The sequence below is a fragment of the Scheffersomyces xylosifermentans genome, assembly GCF_036884685.1.
Source record: "Scheffersomyces xylosifermentans strain CBS 12540 chromosome Unknown RJT20scaffold_8, whole genome shotgun sequence".
NCBI classification, from domain to species: Eukaryota; Fungi; Ascomycota; class Pichiomycetes; order Serinales; family Debaryomycetaceae; genus Scheffersomyces; species Scheffersomyces xylosifermentans.
The window spans coordinates 405,893-420,310 of record NW_027042946.1 but is presented as its reverse complement, the minus strand read 5'-3'; the positions used below and the strand labels follow the sequence as shown (position 1 = coordinate 420,310).

Below are 14,418 nucleotides of genomic sequence, written 5' to 3'. Positions count from 1 at the left end.
TATATATGGTCTACTCGTCAAATAAAAAAAAAACAAAATATATTAAAAATACAAGTACATAAAGATTGCCCTTAATTCAAAGTCCTTGGATAAACACTCTATGATTTTGGCACTAAACAAAAGAAATGAAACGGCATCCTCCTGGAAGAGATGCAAATGCAAAATGGTCCTACTAAACCTAACAACTCTAAAACCCTTCCTAAACCCGGAAATATAAATAATACTAAAAAAATATGCAAGTGAAATTCGTTATGCAAGGAGCAAGTCTTAACACTGTATTCCTGAGTCGTTGAATCTAGGACTCATGTCAGGACCACCGTTGCTGCTGGCATTGCCACTTCCATTGTCATTGTTGTGCTTCCTTTTCTTTGGCCTCAAAGACTCATTGGGATCTTCAGTCCATTGCCTGTTATAGAAAAACTCCTCTTCTTTGTCATCACCATCGATTTTATCACTGAAGTCGATATCATCATAGTTGAATTTAGAGTCGAAATCAAAGTCTTCTGCTTTTTTGGATGTGTCCGCAAAATGAAACTCAGGTAGATCAATGTTTTTCGTGGAACTAGAGTTGAAGTTTGGAATGTTGGCCAAATGTGATTGTACGAATATATTTGACTGAGAGTGTGAAGAAGTGGCAGGTAAAATCCTTTGTAACGTAGCCAAATCAGCCTCTCCTCCAGCAAAATCAGAAATAGATGGGAGCTTAATCCTGAAGTTGATAAATAGATTTCCTCTTCTATAGTTCTTATATGCCGCGTCGTTCATAATCTCTCCCGAATTCTGAACGTAGACGCCATTGCTAATTAAGTTATTTATAGGCATTCCCAATCCCATAACAATTTTCGGCTCCCCTGGATTGATTGTACCTACTACTTCACCTTCTTGTATGGACTTGCTAATAGATCCATTGATTGTCTTGTTGCCATGAACATTAATTAGCACTTTCAAAGTACGGTTGTCCTTCAAAAAGTTGGGAATGTAGATTTCTCCTCCAAGTAATGCAGTTCTCAAATCCACCTCATGCTCCATATATAAATCGTTGTACTTCCTTACTAGATATGGATGCGCCAATTCGTTTATGTGAATCACTACATCTCCTGGGATGATATTGCGACCTTCGTCTGCGGCACCTTTAAGAATAATTTTGTCGCCATTTTTGGTTCCTGGTAGAACATTAATTTTAAGGATTTTCTTTTCTTTGACATAGCCTAAGACACAGTATGGGCACTTCTCTGATGGTGCAAGATATGTTCCTGTTCCGCTACAAGGTTTGCAAGGAGCATTCTGTTGGAATTGTGAGAACTGGTTTGCAAATGTCACTATTACTTGTCCTGAACCTCTACAAGTTCGACAAGTCTTCGGGTTGATCCCTCCAAAGCCGTCACATACTGTGCACTTGCTGTTCTTTGGGAGCTGGAGCTTAATTGTTTTACCAAAGTACAAGTCTCCCAATGCAACGTTACAGGTGTGATGGATATCTGCACCTTTTGTGGGATTTCTGTTGGGACTTCCCGCTGGCTGTACACTCTTTTTCATCATGTTTCCTATTGGAGAGCTAGATACATTGACAAAGCCAGGACTAAACTCAAATACACGCTCCGACGAGAACATGCTGTTTATATCGTTGAACACTTGTGAGAAAATGTCTGTTGCTGAAGCAAATCTATTGCCGGCATTGAATATGTTTGATTGTTGCTGCTGAAATTGCTGGAATGGCTGTGACGACGACGCTTGAGGCGGTTGATAGGTACCATCAATACCAGCTTCTCCGAATCGATCGTAGACTTCTCTACTTCTGGAATCACGGAGGATTTCATAAGCTCGCGTGGTTTCCTTGAATTGCTCTGTGAGCTGGGGATTGTGGTTGGTTTTGTCAGGATGGCATTTGAGTGCTTGACGTTTGTAAGCTTTGGAGATTTCTTCGGTGGTGGCTCCTGGCGGCACTGCTAGTATATCGTATAAGTGAGTTTCTAGGACCATTCCTTTGGATGTGACATGTGAAGGTTTTTGAGGAATAGCTTTATTACGAGATCCGATGATGTTTCAGACGTTTTTGGCTGACCTCAAGATCAAGGCTTCTTACTCTGCTGAATATACGGCTTTATTATAGATAACGAGATCAGGAACAGTAGTTTGCAGTAATAAGCTGATATCAAATTGCGGGATTTTGGTGTCTGCTTCTGCTGAGTGTGATAATGGAATGTTGATGTCTTGTGTGTACCCAACAGAGGACAAGAATTGTTATAAATATATCAAATATGTGGAGAAACCAGAGTATATTAACAAATCCATGTCATGGTACAAGCGCTTCAAATATCAATGATCGATTAATTTGCACCGAATGTTCTTTGGATTTCGATAGGCTTCTGTGTTAGTCGGGGGTTATGTAATCGGGGTGAGGCAGAAAAATAAAAAGAAGGTAGGGTTGCCGTACATGCAGTGACAGATGTGGAAGATACAGTAGAAGAGAACGGGAGGGAGGGAGAGAGAACAGTGGGGAGGGAGACAGTCAGAGTGGTACAATGTGAGAGTGAGTGAGGGTGGGTATTATACAGATATATAGAAGAGAGGGAGAGGGGCATGGGAAGGGACTGAGAGCGATAAGAGAAAGAGGCATGGAAGAGACATGGAAGAGAGAGGAATTTAAGAGGTGTGTGTGTGCCTGGTCGTCTCAGCCGTTAGAAAAGATAGCACAGCGAACAGTGTACAGTGCACAGTGTACAGTGCACAGTGTACAGGGTATAGAGCGTGTGAGGGTACTACGCCGGGAACAGTACACAGTGTGAGTGTAAGGAGTGTGAGATACTGACACAGTGTGATTGTAGTGTGATAAGGTTACACACAGCTTGATTATAAGATACTAACACAGTGTAATTGTAAAATGCAGTGTGAGGAGAGGTGAGCGTCACAGTGCCAGTAAATTATCTCTCTCTGCTTTAATTACTGATCTTTCCTGTATTTTACTGAACTTGGCAATTCGTAACTATATGTAAGTTCGCAAGACATCTCTTGATGGTCTTGGAATACAGTATTATTCACATGAATGTCGCTCCATTCTCAAATAAATTCCCTTACCGTAATGTTAATATTTTAGCCACTGTAGATAGTAAATATTTAGGTTTGGTATCAATTAAACTATCCAATAGGTGCGACATTGAATGGGACTGAACTAGTGAATAGCACCATTCAATTGTTACAGTTATCCGATTTTTGTTATTTTTGCTTTAGCTAGATAGACTTCGTGATATCAGATTATACCAACCGGTTTTGCGGACACACAAAGAGCAATACTGCTTGTCTTAGCTCAAACCCATCATAACTGAATCTTACTCAATGTCGCGCCCATTGATCAATTGATTTACTACAGAAGGGTCATTTTTGGTTGACATGGGAGTCTCAATATTATGGATATGAAGTGGCCATTTTCTTGTGCGACATTCATCTGAATAATACTGTAATGCCTTTTGATTGCTAAAGGGGCGGCCAGCAGTTGGCGGGGGCGTGGGTGGCGTTGATTACAGTGGGATAAATTCCCGTTTTTTGGAGCTACCAGATATGGCAACATATCGAGGAAACCCCAAGCGGGGCATTTGGGAGTCTGGAAAGTTCTATAGTATTAATTTTATTGGTAAAGAGGTGGCGTAATTCAATTCAATTTGGTAGAGGATGCAAAAAAAATTAGTGCTAAATTTATTGCTGCATATTTTGCCGTGGTACAGATTGCTTCTACTTTGCTTTGCTCAAGATAGGACACTAAACATGGGCTTATGTCCCGGTTTACGTTGTTACGTTATATGTTATGTTGTTATTTTTTTGCTGTTATTAAATTGCTGTTATCTAGTCACTTTGAAGTTTTTATGCCAAGGTGTCGTCGTTATGATAGTGTGACAAATTATACCAGGCGATATTCTCATTATTTCTTGAAAGCAAGAAATGTATCGTGATGCTAACTTTTTTTTTGTGAGGTTACATTAGCGAGAGCAGTGAGCCAACAGTAGTTGAGAGGTAATGAGTATTCAAGTAGGCGAATAGGATTGGACAGGCAACAAAGAGAGGTATCTGATGGAGCCTGTCCTGATTCCAGGAAACAAAGTAACCTTCCTCCTGGGTTGACGGCTGTTACCCCTCTAAATTCAATTGTCTTTTTAGCTTCTCCTGTCTTCTCTTCTAACTTTCCTCTGTGGTGGCTGCGAAATTAAAAATAGTCTCATTCACCATGATAAAGTGCTACAAAAGTAATAAGTCTCGTCTCCCACATTAAAGTCTTGTATTATTTTAACTAACAAAAGCCCTCAAATTGAATCCCTAATCGACTAATTGGTTAAAAACCAAAGGAATGCAAATAAGAAAAAAAATGGAATGTGGACATCATAACATGCAAATGTTCGTAAAAGTCGTGGTAAACCGATCAACAAACCGATACCCTCGTCACATAGGTCCCAAAAGCTCGTCTCTGTGATGCTTTTGGAAATTAACTCTACTGGATTTAGTCTTTCTTTCGTAGTTGTTTTTGATTCTTTGCTCAACTTTTCTGGTCTCTTTCTCCTGCTTCGTCACCTCATAAGACGTCAATCCTGATGCAAATCTTCTATCTACTAATGCAACTGTCTTGGAAGCCTCGCTGGCTTCAGTGGGTAATGCAATATTTTGACGATAATATCTGGCCATCGATCTATGACCAATTCTCGATCCAGTTGGTAATGTCAATTCTACTCCAGATCTATCGATTTGAACTAAGGTGTAATTGTCATTTATTCCACTGTCGTCTACCATATCGTCATCGTCTCTTTCGTCTTCTTGTAGTCCTTGTTCTCCATCGGCATCTTCCAAGTCAACAATTATATTGTTCGAACTGTCTTCCAAAAATGCAACGCTCTTTCTGCTTTTGGTCTTCTTTGGCTTCTCTTCTTCGACATAGAAATCGTAAAATTCGGCGACGGCGTTCTTCTCTTCTTTGGTCTCATAGGGAATCTTACAATGTCCCTTTGAAGAGATATGCTGTCTTATACTGACCAAGTTCTTTCCTTCGAATCCGCAAACCAAGCACTCGTTGTCAATAGCGATCACTTCACTCAAGTAGTTCAACAACCCTTCCAAGTCCGCAAGGTACGTTCTCTCCGGAATGTACAATCCATGCTTACTATACATATGCTTGATATTGTTTTCGATTTCGTGGTTATTCTGTCCACAATAGAAACAGTGTGTAATTGGAATCGTTTCCAAATTCTCTTCAGATTCAGTGTCGGAGTGTGATTCCGCGTCTTCTTGTTCAACGTCCAAATCAACAACTTCATCCTCGTCATCAAACAGCAACTCTCCATCGATATCGGTGAAATCCGATTCTGAGTAATTCAATTCGGATCCCGTATCCGCCACTGAATCGACTTCATGGGTTACTGAGTCTCCCAAAGAGAACTGTGAGAACTCAGAAACAACCGAAGTAGTAGGACTAGCGGATCTTAACCGGAACAGGGTTTCTTTTGGATTTTCCTCTGCTCTTCCTCTAATTTCAGCCAATTTTCTTTGTTTCTTAAGTAACTTCTTGGTCAATTGCTTTCCATGTCCATTGATCTTAGCCTTTCTCTTCGCTATGAAGAAGCCATATTCGTCCTCGTCGGGACCAGTATTCTCCCCCAGCTGCTGCAGAGTAAGGATCTTCTCGGCAAACACTTCCGACGAGATCGAGGGCAATTCAGCGACTCTTCTCTTGAGGTTGTACCTATGCCATTCCGTTTTCATATGTTGTCTTTGCAATTCTGCCGTAACAAACTTGATGCCACAAGTATTACAGGTGAAAGAAGAGGTTTCGGGGTTTGACCCCTGCGGCATAAACGTACTCATTTCTTAACTACTATTAGTCTATATTCTATATATCCTTACCAGGAGTTTCTCTGTTCAAGAGTAAAGAGAGTATATTAATGAAAATCTATCTATCATCTTACCATTATGGCTTTATCTGGTCATGGCAATGTGAGTCACGTGATCCGATATGGATTTGACGCTGAATTTTGAAAAATTCGGTTACTCGAAAATTTTATGAGAACCAGTTCAAATGAATGGTTCAAGAGCAAGAAGTTCAAGAGTTTGAGATAGCAAGTCAATATGGGTGTTCACGTGTTTGGTAAATCCATTAAGCACAACTCTTTGGTTCGTGTACGTATAAAAAAGAGAGATAACGGTCGAGAATATCGATAAAGAATGAGGTGTTCAGAGTAGTTTTTCATAGTCTTGGTTATACTAACAGACTGATTGTAGATAGGATTGGCTAAAGCCATATTTGGTATCGGGTACAGAACCGCAGAGAGAATATGTGCCAAGGTGGGTATATATCCTCAAATGAGAATGAACCAGTTGTCCGAGCCACAGATCATGGATTTGAACAAGGAAATCTCCGAATTGCTCGTGGAGGGACACTTAAAGCAGAAGATCAACAATGACATCAAGTTGAAGAGAGATATTGGATCGTTTGCTGGTTTCAGACATGCCCAAGGTTTACCAGTTCGTGGTCAAGGTACTAGAAATAATGCTACAACGGCAGGTAAATTAAACAAATTGGAAAGATTCCGTGTGTAGAGAGAAAACAGAACCGGTTCTCATGGAGAGTTGGGTTTTACTATAGAAATACCACTTTCTCATTTAATGTCATTTAAACAACTCAGAGGTTTTCACGTAAAACTTTTGCATTCTTGTATATACAATTTAATACATATTCACGATTATTAATATTATTATGTATTGCTGTTCGTACCATGGAGTAAAACTGACTTCTTACTCTAGGAGTTTAAGTAGCTCTTCATTGTCATACCAGCTCTCACTAGAGCTCTCGCTAGAAAATAGCGACAAAATAGTGAGGATCTCGTGCGGAAAGATCAGACCGCTCACTGCGCACTCGAAAAAATAGCGAGGCTATCTATGAATATTTAAGTACTCCTGTTGGTTAGTGAGGAACTTATTATTTAAAGATCACACTAGCAACACTACGTTGTATTACTTCAGGTATTGATGAAGCAAAAAAAAATGGACGAGTCCGGAGTCGAACCGGAGACCTTTCGCATGCTAAGCGAACGCGCTACCAACTACGCCACACGCCCTTTGAGGGGAGAGAAGAAATGGTCCCTAGCAGGATCGAACTGCTGATCTTGGCGTTATTAGCACCACGCCTTAACCAACTGGGCCAAGGGACCTTTTCATGTTTGGATAGACCCCAGAAGACTTTGTGTTGTCTAATTTTCACGTGATAACAATCACGTTTTTAAAATGTATAGGAACTTCGCCTAACTTTGCTTTGAAGGTATTTTTATGGCATATCCCTTAGTTTTATTGTATGGGACTGTGTTTTAGTCCCTAAGAATGTAATTTAGTAAACTCCTTGTTCCTTATAGTATATCTGTTTATTTTTAAAAATTTTGTCATAATCCTTGAAAATGTATTAGAGCAAAAAATTATAAATGGAGCCATTCAACATAGCTAATAAAAAAATTTAGACAAAAAATCGATGATGTACAAGAAAGAAAAAGAGCCCCATTCCAACTACCCTACACAATGATTACCATCAAACGCTCCCCCCAAATCCAACTTCTTACCTCAACATGTATAAAGTCTCTAACGTTTGTGGATTCTCACTGACAACTTCTCCTTTTTATGGTAGCGACCTTTTTTTTGCAGCTTTTTGATAGTCGCCTTTTTTCTTCTGTTAGCTTTTGCTTAACTTAAGATATGCTTATTTGCAACTTCACTATATCACCTTTTCTACACATATTTATTGTTACATTATAATTGTTGAAAATGGATGAATTAGCAGATGTCATCTTAAAAGACCTTTCCCTCAGGGTTTCACGGATCATCACGTTACCGTTTGCAACGGTTGAATCTGGTACTTATCTTTATCCTTTCTACGTAAGTTGACTTTGCAGCCAATTATTATAACCGCCATTGGTGGAAAAGACAACCTTCTAACGAAACTAGGGGATTTATTACTACATAATCCACCCAGACCTTTGGGCATTCTACCTCACGGTATTGGTCCCCCAATTAATTTTCACCCTCTTGATCTACATCGCCATGTTCGTCCTATTCTTCCCAATACAAGCGGCATTTTCCACTTTGTTGACAGGACCAATAGGTTTCTTCACTGCTTGGATTTCAATACTCCAACAAGCTGGATTGGTATCAGTGTTCCTTGTAGCATTTTTGTTGATGCCTGAAATCCAGAGAATTACCTTCGATGCTGTGCTAAGTAACGAGTTTGCCGACGATGTTGTACTACTTGGGAAGTTAAGGAGAATCGTGAAGGTACCATTCTGGGTAAAGTGTGGTAAACTCCTCTGGGCTATCCCAGCAGTATTTGTCTTACCTTATGCGGTAGCCAAGCTTTTATTAATGATGTTGATTAGCACCATTCCTTTTATTGGACCTGTTCTAGTGGTCCTTCTTCAAGCGCCATCGAAGGGTTTACAAGCACACTCTCGATACTTCGTGCTTAAAGGATATGACAAGCGTCAAGTTAAAGCTATTTATAGAGCAAACACTGGGGCATATATGGGCTTTGGGATTGTGGCCACCATTTTAGAGCTGATACCGTTTTTAAGTATCTTCTTCATGTTCACAAATAACATTGGCGCTGCTCTATGGGTTGTGACAATTGAACAGAAACAGAAGAAGGAAAAAGCAGCCCAAATAAAAAAAATACACGAAGCTAATTGAGCCAACCAATGATGGCTAATAAACCTGAGATGAGACTCCCCAAAGCCGGTATTTGGGGGTTTACTTGCTACTGAGGAAATACTTATGCAATTTATATTCTACTATCTTCTATTGTGTGCCCTATTCATACAAATATATGTTGTCGACACAGCCGAAACCAGCGGCAACTCCACCCTCATTACTAGAACTGAACTTGGATCTCAACAACCATCCGGCATTATTATTTGTCAAGATTTTGCCAGAATCTTCGTTAAATAAGATGGTACCAAAAATTCCTAACTCAGAAATGATATCTTCGTTATAGATGTCGTTGTTTCTTATTATTTTATTCTTATGCTTTGGTGGTTCAATCAACTCCATCAAGATATAGGCGCCCCATTCCTTCTCGTCAATGTTCTTCAAGAATCCAGGAATGTTCTCCTTATAGATATTGTTTCCTCCACCCTCTCTCTGTGGCTTCAAAACAAACTTTTCGGGTTGTTCCAATGCCAATTTTTTTGCAGTTTGTCCCTCTGGAGTGTCATCCAATGGATAAATGGCAACAAATGTGGATAATATCTTCTCCAAGTCTGTTTCCGAGATGTCTGGTAAAAACTGCTTTATGATTTCTTCTTTGGTTAAGATTTGTTGAATCTTCTTTGCTCCTGACAATTGGGTCAAAACAGAAGGACTCTTGATGGCCTTGGATTTTTCAAGAAACAATCTGGCAGCCCATGTCTTCTCCGGGTTGACTTCATAATCCGAAGGGGCGTAGCCGGAACGATAATAAACAACAGAGACTTCATCCATGGTAGCCTTGATGTATAACTTGCTGTCATTCACAGTCGTCTTTGCCTCGACATCTTCCAAAGTCACCCTGTAAGTTTTGATGCCGTGATTTTTGAGTAAAGCGTATTCAATGTGTCTCTGGTCGAAACAATTTCTTTCACCCGGCTGCACTACAATTAAGACAACAGTCTTGGTACTTTTTGTTTCATCATTGTAATAGTAATTGGCATCGGCTAAACCCTGGGCCAATTCATTAATGGAATTGGAGATAGGAATTTCCTCATCATCATAATATTGATACGAATAGTCGCTATCATAGTATCCTGATTTGTTCAAATAGGTATGCAATTCGCCCACCTTAGTGGATAATCCACCAAACGAAACACTGACTGTGTTGAATTCGATCTGCTTGATCTCGTTCGTGGTGTCATGAACCATGTAATCTGATCTGAAGAGACCCAAAGAAAGTGGTTGGATTAACTTCTTGTTGGGACTCTGCTCGATTGCCTTTTCATACACTTCAAACAACTTTCCAGTGAAATCGGCATCGAATTTTGACAACTTCCTCAAGATGTCAATGAGCCATGACTTCTCCTTGAGAATCAAGTTAATATACAACTCATTAAAGAGTTTCTGGACATCCTGAGCGTTCTGGAAGCTAGATTTTGGCAATGGAGTTGGGAACAAAGTGATTGGAGCGTTATTGGCGCTGAAATCTTGAAAGTTTGGTGGGTACATTACAAGACCATTTGCCAAAGTCCATTGCAAAAGAGACTCTTTCAAGTCTGAGGTCTGAGACTCAGACAATTCCGGAAATGGTTTAGCAGGCATTGCAATTGAAGTGTCAGGAGGTTATAATTTGAAAGCCGAATATTCGAAAGCCAACTCTCAAAAAAAAGTAAAAACCACACAATTGGGTAATGTAAATCAAACGTACCCGCTCAATTGGCATCCATTGCACCATTGGAAGTAGCATTATTAATGACATTTCGCGATAATTGGGATTTGCGCCATAGTACGAGGGGATTACGAGGGGATTACGTAAGGGGATGTATTATGGATAGAGAGGTGGGTAAATTTATGGTATAGTAGGTTTCAGATGATATAGAGAAGGGCTAGACGAAGGGTGAACAGTGGTAGTATCAGATTGGCGTGGGTGTTCAAAGGAGTGTTTGGGCCTTGGGAAAAAACTGAGAGTATTGGAAGGGTGGTGAGCAAATTTAATTGATGTTTGAGAGAAGTATTGGTGAGGTTATGGTATTATATTTTAGTAGGCAGAATTAGTGAGCGTGAGTGTGGGTGCCAAAGTTAATGCAGATTAGGAGAGCCTGAAGAATGTTGCTACGAATAGAAGAAAATGCATCCCACGCGAGCTGCTGAATTCGATAAAGAGAACTAAAATAGGATCGGTATGCTCTAGAGGGCTAATTAGAAAGCCTCCAGAGGTGGTACCCATTGCTGATATATACTATAGTGTATATGTGGGTGGCTATTCCTTTGGCTGATTATTTCCAGAGATCTGGTGAACTTGAAGTAAAACAATCTAGGCACAATGAAAAACGAAAAACTCAAGCGGATATTGGAAAAGAAGGGATTAATGGGGAAAGAAATGGTTTTGGGTGTGGTTCGTTTGATGTTGTCTTTAACTGTCAACAATAGGGAAAAGGTCTATCTTTTCCTTGAACAGACAATATCACTCTATATTCTTCATCCAGCTCCAGTACAATTGTCCACCATCTTTCTCCCTAAGTTTCCCCAAGTTTACATCCATGTTATCAGCGCCTAGAACGCAGCAGCACTATTCCCTATCTAGTGCTAGCATCTCTTACACCCCCATCACTTATACGAATTGCTGCAAAATATTCTATCACGTGAATATACTTCACTTTTAGGGCACGACCCTAACATCATCTCTATATGCACCACTTCTCTGGCAACAATTTTTTTCTCGCTAACAAAATGAGAATGGGGTCGTTCAGGTAAATGAAAAAGATGGTTGATTAAAGGCATATATACGTTTATAGCTGATATCAACTAACCAGAACTATTATCACAAAAGTATGTTCCAAATAGCGTAGAAAAGACGAAGAGAGATAGTGGAATATGTATAAGGCAGAAATTTAGAGGGTTCAGTTGGCTTTGGAGGTGTTACTAATTGTTTCTATTAGTGGAGAGAATCAAATATTTTCAACAGCACAAGACGTAAATGGAAGAGAGTGCAAGTGTCGTAGAATGAATTATCAGTAAAAGGAGGAGTAAACTTGGAAACCAGAGGAGTTAGAGAGGCCTTAATCGGTTTCAGATCGATATTGTACATCAAGAAGACACAGATGCCTATCAGGATGAGTACTATAGCAAATGCCATTTTTCAGTGAAAAATTGCAAAATTCACCTTGTAGGGATCCATATCAAGGTCCCCATGTATCAGATAACTCAAAAATTACGAAAGATTATTCCCCACGATGTTTCGAATCAGTTTATTTCAGAAGTTTCAACTTAAAACTCGAAGACACACCAATAGACCAACGCCCAATATTCTGTAATCTCTTATCGTCAAAGTTTAACTACTTCAAGTCCCAAACAATATACTAACAAATTGTAGTGAAATACTTAGCTGCTTACTTATTATTGGTCAACGCCGGTAACGCCACCCCATCTGCTGCTGATGTCAAGGCTGTCTTAGAGTCTGTTGACATTGAAGTCGAAGAAGAAAAGGTCGAGAAGTTGATCGCTGAACTCGAAGGTAAGTCCACCGAGGAATTGATCGCTGAAGGTAACGAGAAGTTGTCTTCTGTCCCAACCGGTGCCGCTGCTGGTGGTGCTGCTTCTGGTGCCGCTGCTGCTTCTGGTGAGGCTGAGGCCGCTGAGGAAGCCGTTGAGGAGGAGAAGGAAGAGTCTGACGACGACATGGGATTCGGTTTATTCGATTAAGTTATTTCCTAGATATACTTCACAAATCTCATGTCATCCAAACGATAAAAAATCCCTTAATATATATTAGTTTTACGTTTTCAACGTTTAATGCTGTATAATAATAGAAAGCTTCATTAACATGAGTCGCTGTAGTCAGCAACATAATATCGAGTCTTACACTTTAACGACACTAATTCGCTGATTGTATTATGAAAAATTGCAGAAGTTCATCGTTCTGTAATATGTACTTCGTTCCTATATCCTTGTATTTACCTGTTCATCGCAAAGGCGACTGAATTCCTCTTTCATTACAACTCGTCAGCAACTGCTTTTCTCAAACCAAGTGGATTTCCAAAGATGACGTGTCTAGCATGTAACATCTTTGCGTCGTATTCCCTGTCTTCTTCGGAGTAATCTTCTCTCTTTTTATTCTCTTTTCTGACTTCCACTTCCCTTGATAACCAGTTAAGGAATTCAGGAGTTGGCTTTAATGTACTGTTTTCATCGTGGAGTTGAGCCAACTTATTGAAAAATGTTTTAAATTGCTCTGTAGATTTGATATCGTTACTAACTAACGAGTTTTGGAGGAATTTCGAAACTTGCAAATCTGCGTTGTTAAACTCTTCCACTGATCTCCTATCATGATCGTCTCTGACGATTAACTTCAAATCTTCCAATATGTTTACGCACCTCTGCTTAGACTCGTGACCCAACTGAGGGAACACAGCCACCAAATCGACAATTCCCTGGTTCTTGTTAGGAGAAAAGTACTCATATGAAAAATGACTGTTCTGAGCCAATCCCTGTATAATTCCCAAGATTCTTTTTTGGATAACATCGGTTTCTAAAGACAAGTTGGTGAACAAGTTCTTTATAAAATCTGAGTCCATTTTCTCTAACAAATTGTTGGTTGCTTCTGGGTTATTTCTCAAGGCAGCACCCATGATTCTGTAGATCTTTTCTGTTATCAACCCGTCGTCTTGAGCATTGGCCACTCTGATAAAGTTGTTGAAAATGGCCTTGTCGGAAGTCAACTTGGCTCCGAATTCAATATCATGACTCAATTCGATCAATGTGTCCAATGCTTGTGAAAGTCTTTGGTTATCTCCAGCGTAGTTCTCAACTTCATCGACGGCGGCACCGTAACTGGTCAAGTCTTGGTGGTTTACTTTGGCAGGCTTTGTCGTACTCTGCTTCTTTTTCTTGAATTCTTCTATCTTTTGCTGTATTTGTTCTTGTGTGAGTTCTTCTCCACGGTGCTGTGGTACTTCGTCATTAGTGCTATCGTGTTCAGTTCCAGGCACAGCGACAATATCCTGGGAACCGTTGTCTTCGGTTGGATCCATGAGCTTTGCTTCTTTCTGGAGAGTGTCGATGTTCAATCTTACGTGGAGTCCCGGTGGAATATCCTGGCCTTCTCTTATGATTTGCCACTCCTCTGTGGGTACAAAGTGCTTTGGATAACAGTCTAGCGGGTTCTCAGGGTTGTTGCAAATAAGCTCTTCTTCCGTGTTGACGATCTGAGACGCGGCGGATGTCACAAGTAACGCGATGGAGAGAAGTACTGAGAGCTTCATACAGTGTCTATGTGTTTTAGATAAGGAAAAGACCCCGATATATACCTTATTGGTGTATATCTATCAGTGTATCAGTGGTTGTAAAAGCAAAGACAAGTGTTAGTGTTAATTCAGTAAGTTGCAATTTATTTAAAGTGCAGTTTTGGAAGGACGGGGGGAGAGGCGAGAAAAGCTGTGGTGGAGTGATTATATAAGCAGAGAAGAACGTAGTAGAAGAAAGAAGATAGAAGAAGAATATTGGCGTGGGGGAGAGGGTGAGAGACAGGAAGAGAGAGACAGACAGGGAGAGATTTTATTGAAGTCACGTGCGGTGTATTTTCAGATTGTAGTTAGTAGCTTGTAATATATGGGTGATGATGATGATTATGATTATGATTATGAAGATATGAAGATATGAAGATATGATGATGATGTAGATGACGATGATGGGTTCAATTGTAATATCTATCTAAAGGTG

At 40.0% G+C, this 14,418-nt stretch overlaps 7 protein-coding genes and 2 non-coding genes across 9 annotated transcripts; 3 read left to right on the top strand and 6 right to left on the bottom strand. All coding sequences in view use genetic code 12, as the record gives it.

The window, feature by feature from the left end:
• Positions 1 to 26: 26 nt before the first annotated feature.
• Positions 27 to 2,292, bottom strand: RJT20DRAFT_131179 (uncharacterized protein). The gene has a single exon (XM_064917943.1). It carries the CDS (start codon positions 1,978 to 1,980, stop codon positions 268 to 270), a length of 1,713 nt encoding a protein of 570 aa, XP_064771849.1. The 5' UTR covers positions 1,981 to 2,292; the 3' UTR covers positions 27 to 267.
• A 1,921-nt stretch (positions 2,293 to 4,213) lies between these two features.
• Positions 4,214 to 5,901, bottom strand: RJT20DRAFT_63029 (uncharacterized protein). The gene has a single exon (XM_064921014.1). The coding sequence runs from the start codon at positions 5,839 to 5,841 to the stop codon at positions 4,429 to 4,431; it is 1,413 nt and encodes a 470-aa protein (XP_064771848.1). The 5' UTR covers positions 5,842 to 5,901; the 3' UTR covers positions 4,214 to 4,428.
• Positions 5,902 to 6,064: 163 nt separating this feature from the next.
• RJT20DRAFT_131177 (mitochondrial 37S ribosomal protein uS13m) lies at positions 6,065 to 6,720 on the top strand. Its single transcript, XM_064917942.1, has 2 exons — positions 6,065 to 6,153; positions 6,256 to 6,720. The coding sequence occupies exons 1-2, from the start codon at positions 6,103 to 6,105 to the stop codon at positions 6,571 to 6,573; spliced, it is 369 nt and encodes a 122-aa protein (XP_064771847.1). The 5' UTR covers positions 6,065 to 6,102; the 3' UTR covers positions 6,574 to 6,720.
• A 298-nt stretch (positions 6,721 to 7,018) lies between these two features.
• RJT20DRAFT_t155 lies at positions 7,019 to 7,091 on the bottom strand. Its single transcript has one exon. It is a non-coding gene; the product is annotated as a tRNA-Ala (tRNA).
• A 19-nt stretch (positions 7,092 to 7,110) lies between these two features.
• On the bottom strand, positions 7,111 to 7,184 carry RJT20DRAFT_t154. The gene has a single exon. It is a non-coding gene; the product is annotated as a tRNA-Ile (tRNA).
• A 683-nt stretch (positions 7,185 to 7,867) lies between these two features.
• Positions 7,868 to 8,763, top strand: RJT20DRAFT_63020 (uncharacterized protein). Its single transcript, XM_064921013.1, has one exon. The coding sequence runs from the start codon at positions 8,062 to 8,064 to the stop codon at positions 8,701 to 8,703; it is 642 nt and encodes a 213-aa protein (XP_064771846.1). The 5' UTR covers positions 7,868 to 8,061; the 3' UTR covers positions 8,704 to 8,763.
• A 14-nt stretch (positions 8,764 to 8,777) lies between these two features.
• On the bottom strand, positions 8,778 to 10,790 carry GSH2 (glutathione synthase). Its single transcript, XM_064917941.1, has one exon. The coding sequence runs from the start codon at positions 10,300 to 10,302 to the stop codon at positions 8,824 to 8,826; it is 1,479 nt and encodes a 492-aa protein (XP_064771845.1). The 5' UTR covers positions 10,303 to 10,790; the 3' UTR covers positions 8,778 to 8,823.
• A 703-nt stretch (positions 10,791 to 11,493) lies between these two features.
• Positions 11,494 to 12,470, top strand: RPP2A (ribosomal protein P2 alpha). The gene is made up of 2 exons (XM_064917940.1): positions 11,494 to 11,529; positions 12,074 to 12,470. Coding segments are annotated over exons 1-2 (330 nt in total). The 5' UTR covers positions 11,494 to 11,528; the 3' UTR covers positions 12,403 to 12,470.
• A 66-nt stretch (positions 12,471 to 12,536) lies between these two features.
• RJT20DRAFT_63004 (uncharacterized protein) lies at positions 12,537 to 14,159 on the bottom strand. Its single transcript, XM_064921012.1, has one exon. The coding sequence runs from the start codon at positions 13,959 to 13,961 to the stop codon at positions 12,693 to 12,695; it is 1,269 nt and encodes a 422-aa protein (XP_064771843.1). The 5' UTR covers positions 13,962 to 14,159; the 3' UTR covers positions 12,537 to 12,692.
• Between the last annotated feature and the right edge of the window lie 259 nt (positions 14,160 to 14,418).